The following is a 27,326-nucleotide window of genomic DNA, read 5'->3' as shown; positions in this document are numbered from 1 at the left end:
TGCCTCCCACGCCACCCTCCCTCCCACGGCTTCACCGAGCCCCTGCGGCGGGCCAGACCGCGCGTCCAGTCAGCGCAAGGCTTTTGGTCAGTTCCATTCTCCCCAGCCCTTCATCTTGCTCTGCTCCAAACTCGGCCCCATCCCACGGGACAGCCGAGCCCCGACGTGCCTGGAGTGAGGGCCCACGAGTGGGCATCATTGCTAGTTGAGCACATCCTGCACGGCTGATGGGCCTCCAGGCCGGCGCTACAGCATGGGCAGCGGAATCTGGGGATGTCCCTCAGGGGTGTGGGGCAGGGCTGGGGGCCTCCGGGGCGGCTCAGCCCCTTGCCCGAGCCCTTCTGCTCTCTGAAGGACCCCCCACATGGACTCCAGCTACTTCTTCCCATGTCCTGACCACCAGGGAGGGACGTGCACTCCTCCCCTGTTGAGATCCCAGGACACCTGCTCTTTTTGGCCAAAAGGAAAGAGACTGTGGGTCCTCATCAGGTTTACCCTCCTCCCCCACCCCGCTGGGTAGACTCCCCATCTGGAGCACACACTATCAGCTTTCTTCCTCCGCCCTCTCCGGGACTAGCAGGGAAATCACAACAGCAAAGAACCCTGGGTAATGCTGCCACCTGTGTCCCTGGTCCCCAGGTGTCTTGGCTCAGTGGCAAGAACACCTGGTACTGGAGCAGTTACTCGGGATGGCCACCAGGAGGCGCCAGCTCCCCAGCTCCGAGGTGAGAAGCTGGCCTAGTCTCCTAAAGGGACACTGGACTGGGAATGTGTGCCCTGCCTGCTTACCCTCGTTCTTAGAAAAGTCTGTGCGTACTGGTATAGCGTTCTCTTTAAATATGAGTCACGCTGGCTCCTGGGAGCGCTCCATCCTGCATCAGCCTGCAGGTGTTTGGCCCTGAGCGAGGCACCAAGGTGCTGCCTGCCCATCGTCTTGGCTTTCCCTCTTGTGCATCAATTCCCACATTGTCCCACAGCACTGAGGAGCTTGGCGTGTCCGGAGTGACGGGAGGGGACAGCGTAGCCAGCCCCCTCTCCGGCCCTGACCAGCGGTTGCCCAGCTGGGCCGGAAGCCCCTCCGGAATGGACACGTTGGTAGAAGGTGCTCCTGCCACTCAAGCCGCTTGTGCGGAGTGGGTCTCCCTGAAGGGCATCCGCTCGAGTCCTCCTCTCTGGCAGCTGGCTCACACCTCGTCGCTCTGCCTGCCCTCTGGCCTCCCCTCCTCGAGGCCTGCGAGGCTTCAGCTCACTTCCGAGGGCACGGTGCGGTCCTTGTGGAACCTGCCCGCCTCCAGCTCCAGCCCGTGGCTCAGTGTCCTGCCCTGAGCTGCCGGGCTGGGTGTCTGCGGGCGTCCCCTCCCCCGCACCCCCACACCCCCGTCCCCTGGTGAGAGCAGGCAGCAGGAGTGGGGCTGCTCCGGGCGATCCGTGGCCAGCAGTCCCACCTCTGCTCCCCCGACCACGGCCAGCCAGCGCCTCCGCCTGCTGGGCCACCTCCCGACTCGGCCTTTATCCTGAACTCCAAGCGGGTGCCCAGGGACTTAACAGTCGGACACCTGACCAGGGCACACCATCAACAGCTAAGGCTGCTAGCTCTACCCTGTTTCACTTCCCCGCCATTTCCCCTCAGCCTCTCACAAAGAACCAGACCACGCGCTTTTACTCAGCTTCCTCATTCCTACACCTGGCCCAGCCCCCCCCCCCCCCCCCGCCCCGGTTCCCACCTGTCATTTCCAGGCTCTCCCCCCAAATGAGGAGTGTCAGCGAAACGTCTGTTAGAAAAGTTTATTACAAACAGATGAGGTATGACTTCTACAGCTTCATGCATTGGGCACTCAGGGTCCTAAAGCATCGGGCGTGTGAACGGTCATGGGACAACCAGGCACCAGCCCTGCTCCGGTGCTCAGGGGCGCGGGGCGCTGAGGAAGACGGGGAGAGAGCCGGGGGAGCGGGACGATGTGATGGGAAGAGCACGTTCTTAACCAGGAAGGCGGCGCCAGCCGCCCAACCCAAACCACAGCCTTCGCGAGGGCGGGTCTCGAGTCTCGGGCTAGAAACCACATCTGGAAACCACATCGCTCACCGCAGCTTCCTCCTGGTCCCTCCCCTCTACGGGGATGAGCACGGGTGACTAACCCAGAGGACCCCGGAGGCGGGAGGCGAGGCGCGGGGACAGAGGGGACAGAGCCCTTAGCCCGGGAACTGGGCCAGCCGGCGCCGGGCCTTGGTCAGCCGCGCCAGCCGCTCCTTCAGGAACTTGCGCTTGTCGCTGGTGTCGTTGCGCTCTTTGAGGAGCCAGTCGTACTTCTCCTTGTCCTGCAGCAGCTGGAGCATGGCCTTCTGCAGCTGCTGCTCGTTCGACTGGAGGATGAAGAACTGGATGATCAGAGGGATGTGGCTGGACAGGCGGTTGCTGGCCTCCTGCAAGGGACGGGTCACAGAGGGGTTGAGGGGACACGGAAGGAAAGTCCCCCCTCGTGACTTTCGCCACGTGAGCACCCGGCGGGACCGGACCCAGCAGGTCTCTCAAACCTCTGTGCCATGGGCAGCGAGGGGCCACACATGTCCCTGCGGAGCAGAGGGCGCGGCCGGGGCCGGGGGTCAGCTGGCTAGTCCTGAGGATGAAAGGATCACTTCTGACGGGAGACGGTCAGATGTGCTCCAGGAAGGGAAATGGGGGACACGTTCACACTATTTACAACTCGGCCCCGAAGACTTTATGCTGTTTCTTTGAAGTCGACACGAAGATCTGTAGCAGAACAGAGGCTGGGCTACCAACAGCCACAGGAGGGCCGAGTGCTAGGCAGGTTGGCAGGTAGTTCCAACCCTGCTCCCCACCCCCATCCCCATCCGCCTGTGAGCGAAAAGTTTCTCTTTCCCGAGACAGGCGATCGCTCGGCAGCTCAGAGAGACTCGCACTGAGCAAGGGCTGTGACCTCTCGGGTTCCTTCTCTATAAAACACCAGCACCGGCCTCCCGGGATGGTTAGGAGGTGACCGTTTGGAAAGATGCCAGGCATGGAAGGAGTCTAGAGCAGTGGTTCTCAACCTTTCTAATGCCGCGACCCTTTCATACAGTTCCTCATGTTGTGGTGACCCCCAACCATAAAATTATTTTCGTTGCTACTTTGTAACTGTAATTTTGCTACTGTTAGGAATCGTAATGTAAATATCTGTGTTTTCCGATGGTCTTAGGTGACCCACAGGCGGGATGCTGGGGGCCGCCGGCACTGAGGTCTGATGTTGGACCCCGAAGCAGCTTCCTGCAGCTAATACTGATCTAAAGCGAGTGCTAGGCCTGCCCCAGGTCTGATGGTCACGTTCATGTGTTAGCTTGGCCAGGCAATAGTTCCCAGGTATTCGGTCAAACACGAATCGAGGTGTTCTGTAGATGTGGTTAACATCTACAATCAGCTGGCTTTAAGAAAGGAGGATACCCTTGATCATGTGGGTGGGCCTGTCCAATCCGCTGAAGGCCTTAGGAGGAAGAAACTGCCTGTACACAGTTTGCCTCCTGCCCAAGAACCTCCAGCCCGCCTCGCCTGATGGCCTTCCTACGAACCCTGGACCTGCCCTGCCAGCCCCCACAACCCATCGGCCAGCTCCTAGAAACACTTTTATTTTTTAATTTATTGTCTGTTTGTTTTTGTTAATCCTCACCTGAGGGTATTTTTCCATTGATTTTTAGAGAGAATGGAAGAGAGAAGGAAAGACAGAGAGGAATACCGAGGTGAGAGAAACACATCGACTGGTTGCCTCCTGCAGGAGTCCTGACCAGGGCCGAGCCGGGGAGGAGCCTGCAACCAAGGTGCATGCCCTTGACCGGAATTGAATCCGGGACCCTTTGGTCCACAGGCTGATGCTCTATCCACTGAGCCAACCCAGCCAGGGCTAGAAATACATTTCTTTACCTACATCTATCCTATTGGTTCTGTTTCCCTGGTACAGCCCTGACTGATACACCAGAAATCCCTGCAACAGCACACGTCCATAAAATGGGAGACTCCGCTGCCATGACAAAGAATAAGGCAGCACCACATGAGCGGGAATGGGACCATCTCCAAGGTGCAGGAAAGGGAGCAAGATGCCAAGCAGCACGCTCTGCTAACCTTGGTGCAAAAACAATTTGCATGTATACATACATTGCACACACACACACACACACACACACGCACATACACATGTGTACGCTGTCCCTTGGAGGACATCGAGGACCTGGAGGACTGCGTCTGCTGCTGCCGGGGAGGGGATGGCATGGCTCCGGGCGGGGTGGGTGGGAGACCCCCTCTCCACGTCTCTCATTTTTGGATTTTGTGCGTGTGCACGCACGGCCTACTCGAACAGGTTCTGTGGGGCAGGTGAGCAGACAGAGGGTAAGTTTCGCTGCAGGAGAAGCCAAGGCGCACAGGCGTCCTTCTGTCTTGCCCTTCACTGGCTTCGCTCACATGTGTGGAGTTCCACCCTGGGGTTAGAGCCCGGATGCTGGGGGCGCGGCGTTCCCCTGGGAGCGCGGCAGAAATGCGGAATCTGGGCCCAGCTCAGACCTGCGATCCACCCTGCGTTTCAACAAGACCCCGGGAGGCCAAGTTTGAGAAGCAGGGCCTCCAGCACAGGAACCGTGACGGATGGAGACACCTGGGAAAGCGAGGGGCGATGATGTGCTTTAGGTGTCCGGGTTTGTACATGTCCCAGCGGTTCTAACTAAGGTGGCTCCGCTGCCGTGCACAGCCTTCCCAGGACGAATCAGGTCCCCCTTCGTGTCATGTGAAACACAGAGAAGCCATCAGAGCACGCGTCTCCGTGAGCAGCTTCTGTTTGTGGAGCCGCCACTGTATCCCACGGCTGCGCTAAGGGAGTTACACCCCCTCATCCCCCGGGAATAGTCACTGGAAACCTACGGGAGGTGCCATTTTACAGAGAAGCTGAGGCTCAGGCAAAACCGGTTTGGCTCAGTGGATAGAGCGTCAACCTGCAGACTGAAGGGTCCCAGGTTCGATTCCGGTCAAGGGCATGTACCCTGGTTGTGGGCACATCCCCAGTAGGAGGCAGCTGATCGATGTTTCTCTCTCATCGATGTTTCTAGCTCTCTATCCCTCTCCCTTCCTCTCTGTGAGAAATCAATAAAGTATATATTTTTAAAAAAGGTTAAAAAAAAAAGAAAGCTGAGGCTCAGAGGGGTTAAGGAACTTGGCCAGGGCCACACAGCCAGCCAACACCGGGTGTGAGTGGCTCTAAGTCACAGCCTCTTCTCATCGGAGGCTGAGTTGCTTCTATGGAGGCGAATGAAGGGCTGAAGGATGGAGCTGGCTGGTGGGTACCCTACCGAGACAGGAAGTCAGGAAATGAGACAAAAAGCATCTTTGGGAGACACGCGCAGACTCACCTGGCGGTAGGCCATCAGGTGTTGGAGGATTTCAGCGAGGGAGCAAGTCAAAGGATCCTCCTGATAGAACTTCTGCTCGCGCAAACTACCCTTCTTTTCTTCCGATTCCTTCTCTCGGATCTTCTGCAGCGAAGCCCGGTATGCTTGGTCTTGGCAGTAGACAATCTGCTCCATCTGGAAGTGCAGTCGGATGCACTTCTCCGCTTCTTTTTCTTGTTCTGACTTAATGTCTTCAATTTTGGACTAATGCGCAAGAGAAACACAACACGATTTCCCTCCAGAAATCAACCCCTGGGTCACAGGAAACTGGGTTATACGTGAAGCCCCCAGCTAGCAGCTTCTCCAACTGGAATTAGAACAGCATGCTGCTTCGGGGCAGCCTCCTGCGCCCCACCTTGGCTTACCTAAGATGGGGTTCCCACCCTCCGCAGAGGCTCAGAATTCCTGAAAAGCCTGAACCGCACACGTGGCCAGACCCCTCGTCCCCAGAGCCTGAGGACTCAGCCGCTTTGGTTTCTCTTTTCCTGGCCTTTCCATGTGGTGAGTGATACCCATCAGAGAGCCCCCGGGATCAGAGGGATGAACTGAAGTCAGTCAAATCCTCTCTCCTGGGACTTAGAGAAACTGGCGACCTGGGAGCTGGGACATCTTCACACAGAAAGCACCTGGACCCCCACCTCCCCGAGCGCCAGGAAGTGGGACACGCCCTGCCAGGTGTGGCCTCACGGTTCACTACAACCTTGGGAGGTGAGGAGGCTGCTGTCGGCCGTGCGCTGTGGGGAAGGAGCTGCAGGCCAGGCAGGCTAAGCGGCCGCCGAGACCTCCAGCTCCTGCACAGCAGAGCCGGCCTTCCCGGCTGTGCTGCGTGCCTGGGGCTGAATGTCTGTGTTCCCCCAAATTCATATATTGAAATTCTAATTCCAACGTGCTGGTTTTGGAGGGAGGGCCTTCGGGAGGTCGAGGTCAGGAGAGTGGAGTCCGCAGAATGGGACTGATTAGTGCCTTTAGTGGGAGTAGTGCCTTTGCAAAAAGAGACACCGGAGGTCTCCCCCTCCCCCCGCCTATCTCTTTCTCTTTTATTGCTTTTAACCAGACTTCACTGGTCATATAATTAGTATGATTCACTAATAAGCTGCATAATTTGATTCTCCAAATAGAACAGTAAAGTTGCAACGGTCTTAAATCCAGGAAATCTATTTTCTAGCATCAGGGTTATTTTCTTTTTAAACAAATATTTGGTTTTACCTTGCAGGTTCTGAAAAGGTTGAAAAACTCCTCGTAATTTTTCTTGGAAACATCTGTGAAGGCAAGCCGGACCATATCTGATGAAAGAAAAACAAAAAGCCCAGTATTGGTGGATCATTCGTCGTAATAGATTGCAAAAAATAAGAGGATAAAATGACAAGAACAAAAGTGCCCTCCGTCCCTCCCTCCTCCCCCACCTCCCTCTCTTTCTTTTCTCTTCTTTTGGCTCAAGAGCTCCCTAAAAGAGTTTTAAATATATTTTTTATTGATTTCAGAGAGGAAGGGAGAGATAGAAACATCAATGATGAGAGAGAATCATTGATTGGCTGCCTCCTGCATGCATCCTACTGGGGACCAAGCCCAACACAGGGGCTTGTGCCCTAACGGGAAATCAAACCCATGACCTCCTGGTTCATAGGTCGATACTCAACCACTGAGCCACACTGGCTGGGTCCTAGAAGAATTTTAAACCTAATGTCCCCCAGCATACTTATTTAACATTTGACGTTTTCATCCTAAGTTTAAATAGTTGCAAAGAATATGATCTATATTATATATATATATATATATCAACATTTAATGGTCAAACCTCAAATCATTCTTTTAAATACATCAATAAGATCTAAATGTCCACATTATCTATTTGAAAAGAAATACACAAATAAGCTCTTAATCAGAAAATGTACATTATTTTCATTTCTGAAACCTGTATTTCCATTTGACTTCCTCACAGGATTTATCCTAACAGTATCTTTATGCATGAAAATCTTTTACTGACTCCACATCTTATCTTTCTAAAACAGAAGTTTATATATACACTAGAGGCCCAACGCACAAAAATTCGTGCAAGAGTATGCCGTCCTTGGCCCGGCTGCCAGCACCAGCTTCCCTCTGGCACTTGGGACCCCAGCTGGCTTCGCCCCAGCCGCCTGCAGGCACCCGGCACCACAGCTGGCTTCGCCCCGGCTCCCAGCTTCCTCAGGAAGAACGTCTGGAATAATGTCCTGAAGACATCCAGTCTAATTAGCATATTACCCTTTTATTAGTATAGACTAGAGGCCCGGTGCATGAAATTCGTGTACGGGGGTGGGGGAGGGGTCCCCCCCTCCGCCCGGCCTGCACCCTTTCCAATCCGGGACCCCTCGGGGGATGTCCGACTGCCAGTTTAGTCCCGATCCCTGTGGAATAGGGCTTAAACTGGCAGACGGACATCCCTCTCGCAATCCAGGACTGCTGGCTCCTAACCGCTCACCTACCTGCCAGCCTGATCGCCCCTAACTCCTCTACCTGCCAGCCTGGTCGCCCCCTAACTGTCCCTTTCTCATCGACGCCCTGGCCTTGGCCTCCTCAGTGGAACACCACTTGGGCTTCTGCCTGGATCCGTGTTTCCCGAGCAGCTCTTCTTATTGATCTCAAAGAACTGCGCTGCCCTACTTTGGCCTTTATTTCTAGGTGACCGGTGGCTGGTGCTGGGACACCCGGGGGAGAGCCCTTCGGCCTGGCCCCGGCCTGAAGGCAAACCCGGGAGGACTCACCGGTGATCTTGTGCAGCATTTCCACCGCCGGCTCCTCCAGGGTCTTCACCTGCTTCTTGATGATCGTCTCGAACGTCCTGTAATTCACGAACCCTGGCAGCTCTCTGCCGCGATACTGATTTTCAAATTTCTTGATCTGTCTAAAAATATCTTCATAACCTACCGTGGGAAGGAAGAGCTCTGAATTATTTTACAAAAATAATGTCGCAGGCTTTTCTAAACACAGCGCCATCCTGGACTCTCTGAAAGCACAGTGACACGAAAACAAAATCACATCTGATTTACAAATCAAAAAACAATCAGGCGTTGCAATAAGGAAACAGCCCTTAATGTACTCACTCTGGGTCATCTAGAGAGGTCAGGGAGAGAGCCAGGCACAATGCCAGCGAGCAGTGACCGCAGACCTACTGGTATTCCTTAAAAGGAACTTGAGTATGAAAGTTTGTCCCCCAACTGGATTTTTACCAAAGCAATTGCATCCTAAGAGAACATTATGACTTGCAGGTCCTTAAGAAAGTGGGATTGTCAGTGACCACCACCTGGAATTCCCTAGGCATCCCTTCTTCATGTGTTGTCGCATGAGTAGGAGGACTGTGCAGATCAAGTGGGATCATATAATGTCCAGCACATAGGATCCTATTAGTGTGGTATGTTTACTATATAAAAATCACTTGGCTTTTTCTTCTTATGTTTGGAATTCTTTTTAAAATATATATTTTTTTATTGATTTCAGAGAGGAAGGGAGAGGGAGTGAGATAGAAACATCAATGATGAGAGAGAATCATTATCAGCTGCCTCCTCCATGCCCACACTGGGGACCGAGCCCGCAACCTGGGCACGTGCCCTGACCGGGAATTGAACCATGACTTCCTGGTTCACAGGTTGACGCTCAACCACTGAGCCACGCTGGCCGGGCTGGAATTCTTTTTATTCTCAACATACTCGCTGTGAAGGAAAACATCCCCCTGGGAGAAATTCAGCAGGACTCCTCTTTGGGGAGAACTAACCAGGGGTAGTAGCCTGGGTTCCCTTTCTTGGTCAGGAGATACTTTCTCATAGAAATTCTTTAAATGGAGATACAATCCGTGTATTGTAAAATTCACCTATTAGAGTGTACGAGTTGGCGGTTTGGGGTATATTCACAAAGCTGTGTAGCCATCACTGCTATCTAACCCTCGAGCATTCTCATTGCCCCCAGGAACCCGGTGCCCATCCGGAGTCGCTCCCACCCTCCTTCCTCAGCCCCTGGAAACCGCAGATCTACCTCTGGTCTCTGTGGATCTGCCTACTGTGGACATTTCCTGTGAATCACATGACACGTGGCTTTTTGTCTCACTTCTTTCCCTGAGCATGAGCCTTTTCAGCCACGCGGTAGCCTGTGCCTGCACTCCCTTGCCTTGTGATGGCTGAGTAATATTCCATCGTGTGATGTTACAGTCTGAATTCCGTCTCCCCCACATTAACATGTTGAAGCCCTAGCCACGAACGCCTCAGAGCGCGGCTGTGTGGAGGGGGGGCGTTTAGAGAGGGAATGAAGCTGTGTGTGTGGTGGGGCCTGACTCACCTCTCTGGAAATTCTTTTCGATCTCAAGGCTCCACTTGCAGAACTCCATCCGAATTTTGGTGAACAGCCGACTGTCGTTGCCCCCCACAGATTCCTCCCCATCTACTAAAGCGTGGATGTCCTGATTAAATGTGTTAATTTTCTGTGAAGAGCAAACACAAGTGGAGCTATTTCGGATGCAAGCGTCGAGGGATCTGGAGATCGTATGCGTGCTGAGGGGGCAAGGCATTGTTGCTGCCTGCGGGCCACTCTGGGGAATGGACACCAGACTCTTCCCTTAAGGCCTTCAGGGTCTTGGGTGAGTCCCATGAGGAAGAATCAAGGAGCAAGGTGACCCTCCACCCTCCACACCCCACCCTCCCTCAACCCCGGCCCCTTTCTGGTGCTCAGAGGACAGAAAAGAAAGAAGCGTGTAAGGCACGCTGCCCCTTTCATATGTTCAGGGTGTGATCCTTCAGCGCGATGCCACGGCGCTACTCACGTCAATCAGAAAGAACATTTTCTCAGTTTCTTCTTCCGGGATGTCCATGCCATACTTCTGCAGCTGCTCTGTAATACTCTGCTGGTTCTCCTTTATTTGACTTTCTAACAGGGGCAGAGATTTCTGGGGAGAAGAGAAAGTCATGGGGATACAGGAATGTGAACTGAATGGAAAGAAGGGCCCAGGCCTCCCTCTGCGAGGTGCGGGGCAGCCGAGCAGCGCATCTGACTTCCTGGCTTCCTCCAGAAGGACTCCCCTGCCTGGAGAGAGGGCACTGCTTCTCCCATCCACCCTACCCCGGGCCTGCCCGCCCTCCCGCTCGCGTGCAAACAGCCCCGGCCACGCCAGGCGACCCCTTGGCATGGCTCCTGGGCCCTGGGAAAGCAACTTGTCTAGTGGGTTCGGGAAAAGTGCAGTTGCAACAATTTGAGATTTAGCAACTTTCATGCTGTTGTTCAAAACGGAAAGTGACCAGGCACTTGTGGCTCTAATAACTATCACGTGGTGGAGCGCACGTGCCGGCTCAGCCTTCCCTGGCGAGCGGCTAAAGACACTGGCTAACACGTCACAGGCAGCCTTTAACCGTATCAGTGAGCTGGCAGGTGTTCAGACACCCAGGAGCCAAAGCCAGCTGACAGTGGGCGCCCACGGATGCGAGGGGAGCCGCAGTGAGGCTCGATTTGGCCTCAAGGGCATTTGTGGGAGAGAAAGCGCGAACTCGTCTGCCTTGATGCTGAGGCGAAGGAGAAACCCCCGGGGGCTTGCTCCAGGCAGGAATCTAAGGGATGAGCACCTTCTTTCTACATAAACCTGGGACCCGACATGATGCCCTCATCATAGCAGGAGGCACAGCCTGCCTGCCAGCCCATTCCTGGGGGACTGCATACCACGCCTGGACGCTGTGCCGAGTGGAGGGGAAGAGAAAATCTCCATGGAGAGTCTCTACCCACAGCCAGCCCTCAGACAGGTTTGCCCCAACTTCACACTTGCTGAGGGGTCCCCAAACCTCCAACTAAGAAGCTAACATGGTTCAAACTAGCGGCAAACGCTGCCTCTCCCCGAAGAGCCCCATGGAACCCAGGCTTCTGCAAATCCCCACAGACCAAGTTCCAAGAAACTCGGGCTCCCAGTCAAAATTCCGGCGCAAGTCCCTGTGGGGACGGCCCGCGGAACCCAGCACAGCCGGCTTCTGATGCTGGAACCATCGAGTTCAAGGCACAACAGAAATACATGCAAAGGCATCTTTTAAAAGGATCGAAAATGGGAAAGAGCAAGAGACTGTGCGGACAGACTGGAAAAGAAGCAGAGAAATGTACCATATTTTCTGGCGTATAAGACGACTTCTTAACCCAGGAAAATCTTCTCAAAAGTCGGGGGTCGTCTTATATGCCCAGTCGTCTTATACGCCGGAAAATACGGTAAGAAACGAAATATGGTCATTACAATTACCAAGACATGCTGACAGTGGTAGACGGTGAGAAAGGAAGAGTCAGAACAGTGCTCAGAAGGTCTCGATTTTTAATTCGGCCAAGTGGACACAGTCCGTCAGCATCCCACTCACTGTGTGGTCCTCTGACAAGCACCATGCATGACCCGGGCCCTCTCTAGACACCGGGGCTTTCAGGCCACACTCCACGCCCGCTGGGCCTGGGCCTGCGTCTTCACAGACGCCCAGGAGTGCCATGTGCTCGGTGACAGTTCAGCGTCGCCATGCCACGGTTCAGCTGGCTGTTTGTAGGATTTTACCCAGAGAACAGACTGCCCTCCCTGTGCTTACACTGATGTGTGCAATGAGCTCATTGGTCAGTCTTTCTGCCAGGCAGGGGATGGTGGCCTTTCCCTCCTCCAGGAGATCCCTGCAAGAGAAGACAGCACACACGCCCATCTTAGCGTAGCCACAAAAGGCTTTGTGCGGCTGCCTGCGGGCGTCACGGCAAACCCGGTCACTTCCAACTGGAGGGAGTGCCCGGCTGTGGGTAGGTGCCCCGCCAATGTTCAGAAGGGTGCCTGCATTTTAGTAAATTCCGATCATTCCAAAGTAGTATAGAAGGACCCCTGCCAGTTGGATGTATGAAATGTGTCTTTACAAAAATACAGTCGCCTTCAGGTATGTTTTCATCACACACACACACACTTCTGTGTGTACCACACATGTAAATATAGTGCATATCGGTGGAGGACTTCATAAAAATATATTGACCTGTATTTACATAGGTGTGAGGGCGAACATGGAACCAGGGGACACCACTTCCCCGAGACGAGGACTGAAACCATGGCTGCTTGGGCGAAGGAAGCCAAGCCCTCTTCCCACTCCGTCCAACTCTGAGTTCCCAGGGTGAGTTATTACAGGTTCTGACACGGCACAAAGCTTTTCAGGTTGAAAGGCAGGAAAGCATGAGTTGGCGTACCTATTAGTGAGATTACACACAAACTGAAGTTCTCTTTCCACACCTGTCAATTTGTCTAATTGTCGTAAAATACACATCTCATAAAATTTAGCGTTTTAACCACTGTTAAGTACGCAGTTCAGGGGTATTAAGCACATTGACGCTGTTGTGCAACCATCTCCACCATCCAGCTCCTGAATGTTCCATCTCCTCAAACTGAAACTCTGTCCCCACTGAACACTAACTCTCCATCCCCCTACTCCAAGCCCTGGATCCCACCATCCTACACACTGTCGCTATGACTACGATCACTCTCGTAAATCATACAGTACTGTCTTTCTATGACCAGCTTATTTCACTTAGTATAATGTTCTCAGGGTTCATCCAGGTTGAAGCAGGTGTCAGAATGTCCTTCTTTCTTAAGGCTAATATTCCATCGTATGAATAGATCACGTTTTGTTTATCCATTCATCCATCGATAGATACTTGAGTTGTTTCATCTTTCAGTTTTTGTGACGACTGCTGCTGTGCTCAGAGGTGTGTGAATATCTGTTTACACACCTGTCAATTCTGAACAAGACCTCTCCACGGGCTTCTGGGAGAATTGATTGTAATGATATTAACAATGTGCGTGGGGCTCCGCCTGCCTGCACACACAGGAGTGCACACAAGGGCCTCAACACCCTATAAGCACCTTTTCATTGACATCTTTTGGGCCTGGTACCAAAGCCATGCAGAGGTTGTGCCGGAAGGCTCCCTGCCACGGGGACAGAGCCAGGCTCCTCCTTTCCCGCCAACTCTGCATCTTCTCAGTATTTTAAATCTGACCAATTTATCAGTCTTTTCCTTTTTTAAAAAAAAAATTTGTCTTTGGCCTTAGAGTTAGAAAGATCTCTATCGTGGGATGCTAAGCTCTCCATCTATAAGCTTCAACTGGTCTTTATTTTGGTGTAATGTGAATGTTCAGGGCACGAAGTTTAACTTTTCCTTCCAAACATTAAATGATTTTTTCAGTGCCACTGATGAATCATCAAAATGACATGGCCCATGGATTTGAAATGCCACATTTATCATTTATCATACACGTACCTGGGTCTATTTCTGGATTTTCTACTTTTTTTCCTATTTGTTGTATTTATGTTTTTATTCTGGCTCCAGCACCATACTATTTAAATTACTGTAGCAAGTTCACTCCTTAATTTGATTTTTTACAAGTTATTATTATTATTTATTTATTTTTTTTGCCATGCATGTGAATTCCTCCATCTTTCTTCCAGGGAAATCCCACAGTCACTCTCAAGGATCAAACCCTCACACATATACCCCAATATCCGCTTCTGGAAGTGGCTGTTTTCCCTGGGGAGGACAGAGGTCCATGGTCAGGGTTTGACCTTGGGAAAGCAGAGCCAGGCGTACCTGAAATACGGATGGTCCTCAAAGAAGGCCCTCTCTCTCTGCAGAGCCTTGGACAGGCTCATCTGGTACTGGATGTCCTGTTGGCCCCGGCACTTGACGATCATGTAGCCCTTCTTCAGGTGGTAGACGAGGTTTCGCACCACGTCAACGACTCTGTCTTCGGTGCCTCTGTCCACCAGGTCGGGCTTTGTCAGGATCCCTGAGAACCGGAGGCTTTCCATTAGGGGACACTCACAGCTCCCTTGGAGCGAGGAGTGGTCAGCTCACCGCCTGGGGGAGGAGAGTCTCCTGGCCACCCGCTTCCTCCCAACCTTGCTTGAGGGCAGACAATAGGGCTTGCAGAGCCCAGGTGCAATGCACGGAACTTTCCATCTTCCCCATCTGACACTCTGTCCCCATGAAACACTAACTCCCCATTCCCCGCTCCCAGCCCCTGGCACCCTCCATTCTGCTTGGTATCTCTATGAATTTGACTCCTCTAGGGACCCAATATATGTGTTATTTGGCTTATTTCACCTGGCAAAATAGTTTCAAAATTCATCCATGTTGTGGCATGTGTCACAGGTCCTTCCTTTCTTCCCACCCTCAAATTCATTGTTAACGGACCTAATTGCTTTCAGGTTTTGCCCCACTCCCTGAACTCACCATGCCTTTTGTAAGCAGGCAGACAAGGGTTATGAGCCAACTTGTGGCCAACAAGAATCCATGTGGCCCACGCCATCGGGACTCAGTGGGCATCAAACCTGACACCTTAGCAGTCTCATCTGCTGGGTGCAGCCCCCCCTCCCCACCCTGCATGGGTGCCAACAAACACCCATTTGGATTCAAGGGATGCTTTCCCACTATCAGACCACCTACCATTTGTAGGTTCGTCCCTCTTCTTACCTATGGTCCTGTCTCCTTCGGGGTCCACCTCCTGAGCCATGCTCAGCGCCTCTGTGGTGGCGATGTCCACGTTACTGGGCACCACCACCAACATGATGGTCTGCTGCCTCAGGATGTACTTCTTGATGAGGGCTGTAATCTGTAAGAAAATGAGAGGATGTGAGAGCTGAGATAGGTCCTTGGAGTCCCCTCCCCTCAACACAAGCCTAGTAGCTCTTCCCGAGACAGAGTTATGAGAAACTAAGTTCTCTGTGGCAGAAAGAGCTCTGGGGTCAGGGAAAACCAAAGTTTCCACTCATTGACCATCTCCTAAAACCTCAAATCTGATGGTCACAAAAAACAAGAGGCTACAAGAATTGCTCGAGTCTTACCTAAATCATTAATCCACAGAGTGAGAGTCATTGATAGGGAAATACCATTATATTGTTTCTAGTGCTCTCTCTACCCACGTAAGATTCTAGATTCTTCTCTAATACATGCCAGTTTAGATATGCCACAAAATGTGACTATACCTAAAAATGCATCACTGTAAAAAACACAAAACATAGAAAACCTATTTCCAATTTTGCCTGTTTGCCTCACTCTCTCCAGAGAAGCCTCGACCTGACTTGATGGAGGAAACTGCAGCCATCATGCTCTCGAAATTCCCTACTCATCCCTCCTAATATCCACCCCTCAACCTCAGCCCTGGATTCACTATTGCTCTAATGCAGCCTCCCTCCCCCACAAGACCAAGACCAAGATGGAGCCTGAAGTTTCACCTGACGTCCGATGTCAGCTGGCTGATTGCCCACAGCCACCCTGGTGATGCCAGGAAGGTCTATCAGGGTCAGATCTGGCACGTGAGGGGAGCTGACCTCCAGACTAATTAGCTCATGACTGATTCCCACACCTTCCCCAGCAATGACATTCTGGGCTAGAGAAGAAGAAAAAAAGAAAAACCCAATAGCATTTAGGATGAAAGTTACCCATTACAGCGAATCCTCTGAAGGCAACACCTACCACTCACTTTTGTACCTTCCCAAAGTGACTAAAACTTAAGTATGTGGCATGGAAGAAATTAAAGTCAATAAGGAAAAGTTACCTATTCATCTCAATCACAGTTAGCAACAACTAACTGCATTATTCCTTTGTCTTTATCAAGTACAAGTCTGATTTCTCCCTTTGGATGTTTCAAATTGGTCAAATGGTATCTGTGATTTACATTTACCGAGACCTTCCATAAATCAGTCTAAACAAGGATTCTGTAAACACATCTGTTCTGCTCCTGGAGGAAAAGGCCCACCCAGATTCCTCTTCCATCAGGTCTGTGGAGTGGGGAAGCCCTTGAATAAAAAAGACTCAATATTTGGAGACAAGCTTTACATTTTAAAATTCACATCATCCTCAGATACTTAACTTATACACTAAGCAATACATTACTGAGGTCAGACTCTGTTCAAAAGCACTGATCTTAATGAGGGAAAAGAAGATAAAATATGAGAGAGCTGGGGCCTGATGAGCAGGAGGGAGAGAGGGGGATGGATGGTTCCCAAGGGTGCCAGGCGGGCCCCGAAAGGAGAGAGTGGGAACATTGACAGGCAGACCCCACACACTTCACATGGTTTGACCTGACATCCAAACAGGTGAGGATGAATGAATACGGGGTACGTACCTTTCCTGATTTCCTGTTCTACCTCCGAAGCAGCTGAAAGATCGATCTCCATGTCCCGGTAAGTGACTTTGCCTTTCCACTCATCATCATCATGCCTAAGTTTTCTCAGTTTCAGCACCAGGGGGCATCTTGTAACAATACCTAGGAGGCGAGGTGCATATCAGTTCCATACTCTGCTCTTAAAAGTCCTATATGGTGGCCTTAGATCAGTGGCTCTCAAAGTTTCAATCTTGGAGACTGTTCACACTGCTAACGTTCTGGTCTCACCCTCTTGATACTCTTGACGCATGACATCTGTGGTAGCCTCAGAAATATGCACTTAGAACACACATCTGAGGTGGTTTGGGGCTCCCTAATGCTTGAAAGCCACTATTTTAAGTATCTTGCTTCATCCCAGTGTTTTGTCCCCAACTCAGGTGGAAAACAACGAACTTATGCAAACATCCTCCATTATCCCAATACTAGAGGCCCAGTGCACGAAATTCGTGTATGGGTGGGGAGGAGTGTCCATCAGCCCATTCTGCACCCTCTCCAATCTGGGACCCCTTGAGGGATGTCTGCTGGGATCGGGCCTAAATGGGCAGTCGGACATCCCGCTCACAATCCAGGACTGCTGGCTCCCAACAGCTCGCCTGCCTGCCTGCCTGCCTGATTGCCCCTAACCACTTCTGCCTGCCAGCCTGATCAGCCCTAACTACTCCCCTGCCAGCTTGATCGACACCTAACTGCTCCCCTGCCAGCCTGGTCCCCCCCCCCAAACTGCCCTCCCCTGCCAGCCTGGTTGCCCCTAACTGTTCTCCCCTGCAGGCTTGGTCCCCCCCAGCTGCCCTCCTCTGCTGGCCTAGTCATCCTAACTGCCCTCCCCTGCTGGCCTGGGTCCCCCACTACTGTCCTCCCTTGCAGGCCTGGTCTCCCCCAACTGCCTTCCTCTGCCGGCCTGGTCACCCCCAACTAACCTCCTCTGCTGGCCTAGTCACCCCTAACTGCCCTCCCCTGCTGGCCTGATTGCCCACAACTGCCTTCCCCTGCAGGCCATCTTGTGGCGGCCATCTTGTGTTTACATGGGAGCGGCCATCTTGTGTGTTGGAGTGATGGTCAATTTGCATATTACTCTTTTATTAGATAGGATACACACCACTCCGGTCAGAAAGGCATCCTGCTCCTACCAGGCCACCTTACTGTAAACTCCTTCCAAAGCCCATCTATCCATCTTCCACATCCAGAGCAGGTCAAGACCCATTTCAGGTCTGTCTGTGTCCATGCACCCTCGCTGATATCCTTGGTCTTATAGCTCAAAAGCACCACTGACCAGAGAACCAATCTTTGCCTCTCAGATGGAGGGTCAGCTCTGGGGAAGGGGCTCAGGAAAGCACCCACATGCACAGAATTCTAGGCTGGAGACCCATATGCACTTACTCGAGACCTTCCACTCAGTGCAGGTTATGTATAAACCACACAGAATGGTGCAATAAGTGGGTATTATGGACTGAATGGTGCCCCCCTCAAAATTTACATGTTGAAACCCCAACCTCCAAAGTGACTGCATTCGAAGACAGGACCCTCCTTTAAAGAGGTGATTAAGGTTAAATAAGGTCATAAGGGTGGGTCACTAACCAATATGACTGGCATCCTTCTAAAAAGAGGAAGAGACACCACACATGTGTACACACAGAGAAAAGACCCTGTGAGGATTCAACGAGAAGATGGTCACTTGCACGAGAGAGGCCTTGGGAGAAACCAAGCCTGTCGACACCTTGATCTTAAACTTCTAGCCTCCAGAACTGTGAGAAACAAATTTCTATTGTGTAAGTCACTCAGCCTATGGTAGCTTGTTACGGCAGCTGCAGCCGACTGATAGAGGGCAAGTTCTTACCGCTGCCTCTGGGGAGGGAGACACCAGACAGCGCCTCCAGCACGGAGCTCTTGCCCGAGCTCTGGTCCCCGATGACAGCGATGGCGGGCAGGGCCAGGTCCTGCTCCACGCCCAGGGCCCGCAGGGAGTCGATGAGGTCGATGCAGGGGCGCACCTTCTCCTCATACTGGCTGCACAAGCTCGTCTCCAGCATCTAGCAAAAGCAGAATCAGAGAATTCTGTCATGGCTTGCAGGTCACGCTCCATCAAAGATGGACAACTTCAACTTGCCTAATATACAGCTTATTCGAGTTACCAAAAGAGAGTGGGAGAGGAACAGGAAAAAAAAAAAAAAAGAAGAAATGATAGATTAACATTTTCCCAAAGTTGATGAAAACTATTAACCCAAAGGTCCAAGGAACTCAATGAACCTCAAGCACAAGAAACTATTGTGAACTACATCAATCTAGTCCAATTGCTCAAACACAGCGATATTGAGAAAATGGGTAAAGCAGTCAGAGAATGACATGTTACGTATAGAGGAACAAAGGTGAGATTTCAGCAGACTTCTCGTCAGAAATCATGCAAGTGAGAAGACAGGGGAGTGGCACTTTTAAAATACTGAATATACCTTTTAAAAATGAAAGTGAACTAAAGACTCTTTCAGACATACCACAGGGGAACAAATTCGTCACAAGCAGGCCTGCACCACAGGAAATGTTAAATTCCTTCCAGCAGAAGGAAAATGGCACTGATGGGAATCTTCATCTACACAAAGGAATCTACACTAGAAGTGGTAACTACTATACTTTTTTAATTACTTAAATACATTTAAAAGGTATTTGACTATTTGAACAAAAATAACAATGTATTGTGGGGCTTATGATATAGGTAAAGCTAAAATTCATGACAAAAATAGCATGAAGGCCAGGAGGGGAGACATGAGAACATTCTATCGTCAGATTCTTGTATTAGACATGAAACAGTATAACATTCCTTGAAGGTAGACTTGGTAAGTTAATAATGTTTAATAGAGATACTCAGGCAGTTCTATGAAATAAGCCAACAAAGAAGGTAAAATAGAATCATAAAAAATACTTGATGAACTTAAAAAGAAGGCAGAAAAAGAAGAAATGAAGAACAGATAGGGTAAATAGAAAATAAATAGCAAAATGATCTTCTCAAAACCAGTTATTCATACTAACAATCACAACAAATATAAATGGTCTAAATACTCATAAAACAGCCAAAATGACTTGGAAAATGAAGAACAAAATTGGAGGGCTAACATTATTATATTTCAATAATTGTTATAAAGCTTCAGTAACCCAAACAATGTAATCTATAATAATGAAAGCATAATATGCAAATCAACCGAATGACCAAATAGCAGAATGACCATCTGGACAACCTTCCGGACAACCACGCTATGACACCCACTGGCGCCACCAGCCAAGGCAGGTGTGATGCGATTGGTTGGGGGCCCAGCCATTGCCCGGCGATTGCCTTGCAGAGGGAGGCCCAGGCCACCGACCAGCGGGCTGTGGTGGGTGGGCGGGGCCTCCCTCTGTGGGGGCCATCCATCGTGGAACCCTGGCTAGGTGGGCAGGGCCTACCTCTTTGGGGTGATCAATCATGGGGTTCCCGGACTGTGAGAGGGCACAGGCCTGGCTGAGGGACCCCACTGGTGTACAATGGGGGCTGGGGAGGGATGCAGGAGGTTGGCCACCTGGGGAGGGACCATGGGAGTGCTCCAGGGCGTGTCCGGCCCATCTCACTCAGTCCCGATTGGCCAGACCCCAGCAGCAAGCTAACCTACCAGTCAACTGTCTCCCCCCTGGTGGTCAATGCACATCATAGCAAATGGCTGAATAGCCTTAGCATATCATTAGCATATTATGCTTTGATTGGTTAAATGGACAACCAGACAACTGGACACTTAGCATATTAGGCTTTTATTATATTAAAAAAATTGATTTTTACAGAGAGGAAGGGAGAGGGATAGAGAGTTAGAAACATCAATGAGAGAGGAAACATCTATCAGCTGCCTCCTGCACAACCCCTACTGGGGATTGAGCCCGCAACCAAGGTACATTCCCTTGACCGGAATTGAACCTGGGACCCTTTAGTCTGCAGGCCGACGCTCTATCCACAGAGTCAAACCGGTTAGGGCCTCCAAAATGTCTCCAGACTTTACAACATGTTCCAAGAGGCAAAACCGCCTCGGGTTTCAAACCACTGCCTTACAGAATATGCATGAGTTCAAAACTTCATATATGGGAATACTGACAAAGTTCAGTAGAAAAGGGGGTACACACTGGCAAGGACTCCCTCAACTAACCTTGAGTGGGGCTCTGCTGAGCCCTCTCCTCAGCCTGCTGCTAAGCCAGTTCATCCAGAATCCCTCACCTTTGATAGCTAATCAAGTCCCTCCCCTACCCCTCAATCTTAACCAAGTTCTTCCTAGCATTTCTCCCTCCTCTCGCTCACCCTGCCCGCTGGCTGTAAACCCCAGTTGTCCTTATATTCCACACTGAGCTCAATCTCTCTCCTCCATTACAATAGTCTAGAATAAAATCTTCTTTGCTATTTTTTTAAGTATCTAGTGCAATTTTTCTCCATAACAACATTTAAGAAAGTAGAACACACTGCCACAGGGAAAGCCCATGTATCCATGAGTAGCCTCAGCATCCAACCCCCTTATAGCTTCTTTTTGGTTTTCATTTTTTTTAATCATCCCTTCACAAGAGTGTATTAAAGATGAATAATTAGCAAATACAAATGTGCCAACTAGCTGTGTTAAGAAAACACATATTCTTAGTACTTAAGACACTTCGTACACCCCTTCCCAATCACCTGCCTCCTATTACCCCTTCACCACTCACTCAGAAGGTCCTTCTACCCTGAGGCTTGTGATAACCACATATTTGCTCTTCATAGTTGTACCACCTAACCATCTTTCCCTAAACAATACATTGCTTACTGTTGCTTGTTTTGGAACTTTACATAAATGAGATCACACTGTACATTTCTTCTATGTCTTGATTCTTTGGCTCACCACTGTTTTTTAGACTCAGCTATCTGGATGCCTGGAAACCTAGTTCATGCATTTTCCCCGCTATACAGAATTCTGCTGCACATGCACTCCACAATCACACACGGGCACCTGTGTTGGTTCTGGGTTTTGCTATTTATAAACAATGCTGTCAGAAGCACGGCTCCCAGGGGGAATGGGCAAGTGTTTGCATAGCGGTTTTCGAACTTCAACCTGAAGTAGAATCATCTGGAGGGCTTGTTAAAGGCTCCCTGCTGGAGTTTTAGTTCTCTAGGTCCAGCGGGGGGAGTGTGTGGGGGCGTGATCATTTGCATTTCAAATATCATCTGCATAGTAGCGTCCCAGGCAATGCAGATATCACTGATTTGGGGACCACACTTTGAGAACCAAGATCTACGCCTAGAAGTAGAATTGCCAGATCACAAGGCACACTGTTCAGCTTGCCTGGAAGCGGTCAGGCTACTTCCAAGCAAGTGGGTGTGAGCTGTGCGAATTCTTACTGCCCCACACACTGCCAGTGACAGCCAGGCCGGGGACAGGGACACAGCAGGTCCTCGGGTTACATCGGAGGTCCGTTCCTACGGCGCAACCGTAAGTCGGAACCCACCTACATAAGCGCCTACGTCACTCACATGGAGCACATACACAGCAGTAATGAAGTGAAACAGTAAAAAAAAAAAAAAAAAAAATTTAAAGAAATTAAAAATTTTTTAAATTAAAAATTTAAAAGATAAAAATTCCTGACCTTTACTTGTGGTAAATAAATAATAAAAAACATAAAGCACATATGTACATACATAGAAATGACAGAACTTTTTAAAAAAAAATAAATGGGAGATGGTGACGTAACCACGAAACAACGTAGGTGGAGTCTGACGTAACCCGAGGACTGCCTGTATTAGGGTGGAAAGATGGGTGGACCTCTCTATTTTCCTATGTCCTTCAGCATGGTTTTTAATATTGTTTAAGATACTGGTAACATTGATCATGAAAACGGAGTCAGCTTGAAAGGAGCTGATCCGTGGCTTGAAAACATGTACTAGCAAGAAAAGGAGCTTTTCCTAAATGCCCAAACTACCTACATTCCCCTCCTCTCAACAGCCACCTGAAGTAAATACTATGTTTATGCCCTTCAAAGATGGAAAAGCAGGCGCACAGAGGGAGGAGTAACCCCAAGATCATGCAGCTGGAAGTGTCGGTGTTGGGATCAAACGTAAGCCGACTGATTCCAGAAGCTAAATTTGGTTCCCAACAAAAACATGTCTTGATTCTGGGAAAAACAGACCCCCCATGGCTGCCCTGTGAGGGAACGTCATGAGGACACCTCAGAGGGTTGCAGTTTGAGACCGAATGATGACATGAGCAACTGTAACACAGGGTTCCCACGCCCAGGGCCCAGGCCAAAAGAGCACCCTAACCAGCATCAGCTAGTCAAAAAGTCTACATTCAGCTGCAAGAAGGGCTCAGGCCGCAGGATCCGCATCCCTGTTCGGCTCCGAGAGACGTGAGGGAGCGAGCCTCTCCGGCCACAGTGGCATCGCCACGCACGGGCAGCCCTGAAACGGACACGGCTCACACCCACGCGGAGAGTGATTCTCAGGCAGCAACTTACTGTCTCCGGATCTACCTCTGGCGCAACAGCGTCTCCATTGGGTAAGGGCTGGCCGGACGCAGAGGTGGAGTCGGGAGTTGCTGTTTCCATGTCAGAATGAACGGTCTTCTCCCGTTATCAGTTCAGCTGAAAGCCAAGCAGAGCAGGACGAACACAAGTCAGACGCTGGGTACACTCACTCATGGAGCCAAGCCCACCTCCCTACTGACTGAAAAAGGAACGACAGGAGGGGCCCGAGGAAGCAAATGTCCCATGATGACCAAGGCTGCATCCCAGCTCAGTGGTCTACAGAATATGCTTCCAGACCCCAAAAGCTGTTTTTAAACTAGATATTTCCTGTCATCATTTTAGGTTGAACATCAAACATTTTTTTTCACCATGCCCGGCTGGTGTGGCTCACTGGTTCAGTGTTGACCTATGCACCAGAGGTCATAGGTTTGATTCCCAGTCAGGGCACATACCAGGGTTCTGGCTCAATCCCCAACAGGGGGCGTGTGCAGGAGGCAGCCGCTCAATGATTCTCAGCATTGATGGTTCTCTCTCTCTCCCTCTCCTTTATTCCTCTCTCTAAAATTTAATAAAAACATACGAAAAATTTTTTCTCACCATAAATTTAGATAGTGGCAGAGAATGAAATTTATTATGTATTTTTTAAGTTTACATTTAAAAATAAAATTATTGTAGAACTCGTTCTAAAAAAAAAAAAAAATAGAACTCATTCTAATGCAGTCGAAGGAATCTATGGTAATTTGATACCCAAACCTATCATTTAAAAAAATATAACTCCAAGTCATTTATTCTCAATCCTTGATTTCATATTTTCATTCCATTTCTTTCACAGAAATGTATCTCAATGTTATTCATTTTATTTCTGAAAGTATTTAATTGACCACTTTATTTATACTTGCCTGCACACAGGAAATTTATATGCATATATTTGAAATTCATTTGAAAAATTTTCTGAGACCACAAGTCTCCAAACATTAAATTTTACACATCCAATAGCCTGGGATAAAAGTAAATAAAATATTCTCCTTTGATTTAAAATAAATGTTATAAAAAATATAAAGCACCTACTTACGTCCAATGTAACTTCCTTTTCCTTGACGATGTAAAGTTGACGAGTTAGACAGAAATGCAAAGCTGTTGTATACCGCCTTCAAATCATGGAAAACATTCAAATTAGACAAAACCCTGGCAAATAAGTGAGAGAACTCATCTAGGTCCTTTCGCATAGCTGCCCATGGTGCAAACACAGAGGGGAGGGGGCAGAGGGACCCACTTTGAGGCCAATTCATGGTTCCCGGAACCCTTCTTGTAAATCCTGAATGTTTTAATTCTGAGACAGATAGATAAGGCACAGGACCTTGCTGTAAATTTACTGCCTGTATCAAAATCTTTTTCTGATACTCTCTGTGCTTTTTTTGTCTGATCTCCCAAGAGCTATGCAGTCTTTCTCAATATTGGTACAGTTGAAAGGGAAGGTTAAAAAACACACACAAAAGGGAGACTGGGATGCATTCCTTTTATGGAAAACTGGGGGAAAGGTGATCAATTTTAGAGTACTATGGGCTTTTGTGATCCGTAAGTGTACCCCCTAACCCCATGCCTTTGGAGAGACTTTGTGCTCAGGAAGGTCTCAGGAATTGTATTTATAAATACATTCCCTTCATGGTTGTTTTTTTTGTTTGTTTGTTTTCTTGTCATGATTCTTTCTGGCTGTGTATGTCTTGTCTGGGTGCTAAGGTCCTCTATGGACAATTGTTCACTTCAGGAACCACAACTACATTTATGTGTAGCGTTAGAGATGCCTGAAGGTGTTACAATTAAAAAAAACATTGCCCCAGCTGGTTTGGCTCAGTGGCTAGAGTATCAGCCTGCGGACTGAAGGGTCCCGGGTTCGATTCCAGTCAAGGGCACATGCCTGGGCTGCAGGCTCAATCCCTATAGGGAGCGCGCAGGAGGCTGCCTATCAGTGATTCTCTCTCATCACTGATGTTTCTCGCTCCCTCTCCCTTTCTCTCTGAAATCAATAAAAACATATATTTAAAAAATAATTCCCAATCAGTGAAAGCGCCCCAGCCATTGCGGGTCAGAGTCATTTCCTGCCTCCCACGCATTTCCCTTTCCCCGGCTTTGTGGTGCTTCCTGGGTTTCTCTTCCCCAGAGGCTGTTTTCCCCGCTGAGGACCCACAGCCCTGAATCCAGAGACACAGCTGCCTAGGGGCCTCCTGTTTCTCACCCACACTGAGACTTTTGTGCCTTTTTCTCAGCATTGCCGGCTCACAGCGGCGTAGGGCCGGCCCAGGAGAGGGGCTCAATGAATTCTGCACCCATGAATCAAAGGCGGCACAGTCCCTCCCCTCAAGGAGTCTGTCTGTCTGTCTGTCACTCTCTCCTCTCTCTCTCCACATGTTTTTATTTCAGAGAAGAGAGGAAAGAGAGGTAGAAATAGCAATGCTGAGAAAGGATCATTGATTGGCTGCCTCCTGCAAGCCACACAATGCAACCCGGGCGGGCGTGTGCTCTGACCGGGCATCGAACCGGTGACCTGGTTCATAGGTCTACGCGCCACCACTGAGCCCCGCGGGCTGGGCGAGGAGTGTCTCCTTGCCAGCCATGACTACACAGCGCAAACGCCAGGACAAGAAATAGAAACTCCGTTGAGCAAAGTTTTTGCAGAAAAGCCGCCGGCTGGCGGGGCTGTTTCGGATCGGTCTCCCAGGAGCCCCAGCAGCCTGGAGGAGAAGCAAGGGTGCTCTGGGCCCAGCGAACAACGTCATTGCCATGACGACTCTTCCCGTTATTTCCAGCCCCGCGGTGCCCACACCCCGGGGCGCCGGGGCCGCCCGCCGCCCGCACGCCCCGCTCCGAGCCCGGCTGGCGGGAGGGCCGCGGGCCCGGGAGCGCGACACTCACCTGCCTCCTCGCCGCGACGTGTGTGCGTCCTGCCGGCTCCTCCGCTTTATGCAGCCCGTGCTCCGCCCCTCGCTCCCTCCTCCCTCCCCCCTCCCTCCGGTGTCCCGGAGAAACGAAACTCCCGGGAAAGGCCGGCGAGCCAGAGAACCCAGAAACGAAACCGATGCGCCTCGAGGCCCTGCAGCCTCCCAGGCTCTCCAAGTGCGTCAACGCCGGCTGGGCCCAGAAAGTTTGTATTGATTTTTAATTTTTTTTTTAGAGGGGAAGGGAGGAGGAGGAGAGAGAAACAAGGATGGTTTGCCTCCCGCACGCACGCACCCCGACTGGGGATGGAACCCTCAACTTGGGTAGGCGCCCTGACCGGGAATCCAACCGGCGACCTTTGGGTGCGCGGGAGGATGCTCAGCCAAAGAGCAGCGCGGGCCGGGGCACATCCTGAGTTGCCTCAGGCACTGCAGGTGTTTCTGGGCACTGTTTGAGAACTGCTGCTCTAAAAGCCTGAGTCCCAAACAAACAAACAAATAAAGCCCCGAGTCCTGCACAGCTGAACTAGCCTTGAACCTACAGGGTCCCTTAAGGCCTGGTCTCTGAACAGAGGCACTGGCAATAATTGGGGTCTTCCTGCTGGAGGGTCTCGGGGGTCCTTCAGCATCAGCAGGGTTTCTTAAGCATTTTTTATGGCAATGCCAGCTTCCCCATCTCCCCCTCCCCCTGCAGACCCACATCGGCTTCCTCCTCCCCCACTTCTCTGATCCCCATCTCCCCCTCCCCCTGCAGACCCACATCAGCTTCCCCCTCCCCCACTTCTCCGGGTCCACCTCAAGCCTTCCTGGCACGTCTGGTTTCTCTGGGGCAGAAATGGGTGGAAAGTGGGGACTGAGGTCAAGCCAAGACTGCCCTGCCCGCCCTCATGCCACCCTCTGGGAGTGAAGAGCAACATTCTCTTTGCAAAGGGCATCCTCTACCTCCATTCTCCTTAGCTCAGCTCAGAGTCCTGGACAACAAGACCACCCTCCCCCCCACCCACCCGCAACCCGGACACACACACACACACCCAAATACTCCTGTGACTAGTAAGGGTTGCCCCCACCTCACTCAAAGGCACAAAGTCCAAGTCTTGGGGTCAGGAAAAGCCTGGATGGAACCAGATTCAATATGGCCACCCTAGAGAGTCTGGGAGAGGCCCCACAGTGCAGCCTGAGGTCTGCCTTGCTCCGCAGGGGTCATTGCTCGGTCTGGGCAGTGCCACCCAGGGCGGCTTGTTGGGGGGACACTTGCTCTCCCGGTAATTAACCAGAAGCCTTTGTTGGACCACTCACCTGGGGGGGCTGAAAAAAGC

General features: G+C 50.7%; 1 protein-coding gene across 2 annotated transcripts; it reads right to left on the bottom strand.

Annotated features, from left to right (window-relative positions):
• Positions 1–1,769: 1,769 nt before the first annotated feature.
• Positions 1,770–26,066, bottom strand: MX1 (MX dynamin like GTPase 1). Of its 2 annotated transcripts, XM_079767420.1 has the most exons (15): positions 25,988–26,066; positions 24,150–24,225; positions 23,069–23,194; positions 18,423–18,615; positions 16,550–16,690; positions 15,657–15,811; positions 14,896–15,034; positions 14,011–14,209; positions 11,985–12,063; positions 10,208–10,330; positions 9,727–9,868; positions 8,163–8,321; positions 6,628–6,704; positions 5,383–5,625; positions 1,770–2,421 (listed from the first exon to the last, which is right to left on the bottom strand). In XM_079767420.1, exons 3-15 carry the CDS (start codon positions 23,156–23,158, stop codon positions 2,191–2,193), a joined length of 1,971 nt encoding a protein of 656 aa, XP_079623546.1. In that variant the 5' UTR covers positions 23,159–23,194; positions 24,150–24,225; positions 25,988–26,066; the 3' UTR covers positions 1,770–2,190. The 2 variants fall into 2 exon arrangements, with proteins under 2 accessions (XP_079623546.1, XP_079623547.1); XM_079767421.1 differs by lacking the exon at positions 25,988–26,066 and having other exon boundaries at positions 24,146–24,225.
• Between the last annotated feature and the right edge of the window lie 1,260 nt (positions 26,067–27,326).

Source organism: Cnephaeus nilssonii (assembly GCF_951640355.1).
Source record: "Cnephaeus nilssonii genome assembly, chromosome: 3".
NCBI classification, from domain to species: domain Eukaryota; kingdom Metazoa; phylum Chordata; class Mammalia; order Chiroptera; family Vespertilionidae; genus Cnephaeus; species Cnephaeus nilssonii.
This window is presented reverse-complemented; position numbering and strand designations above follow the sequence as displayed.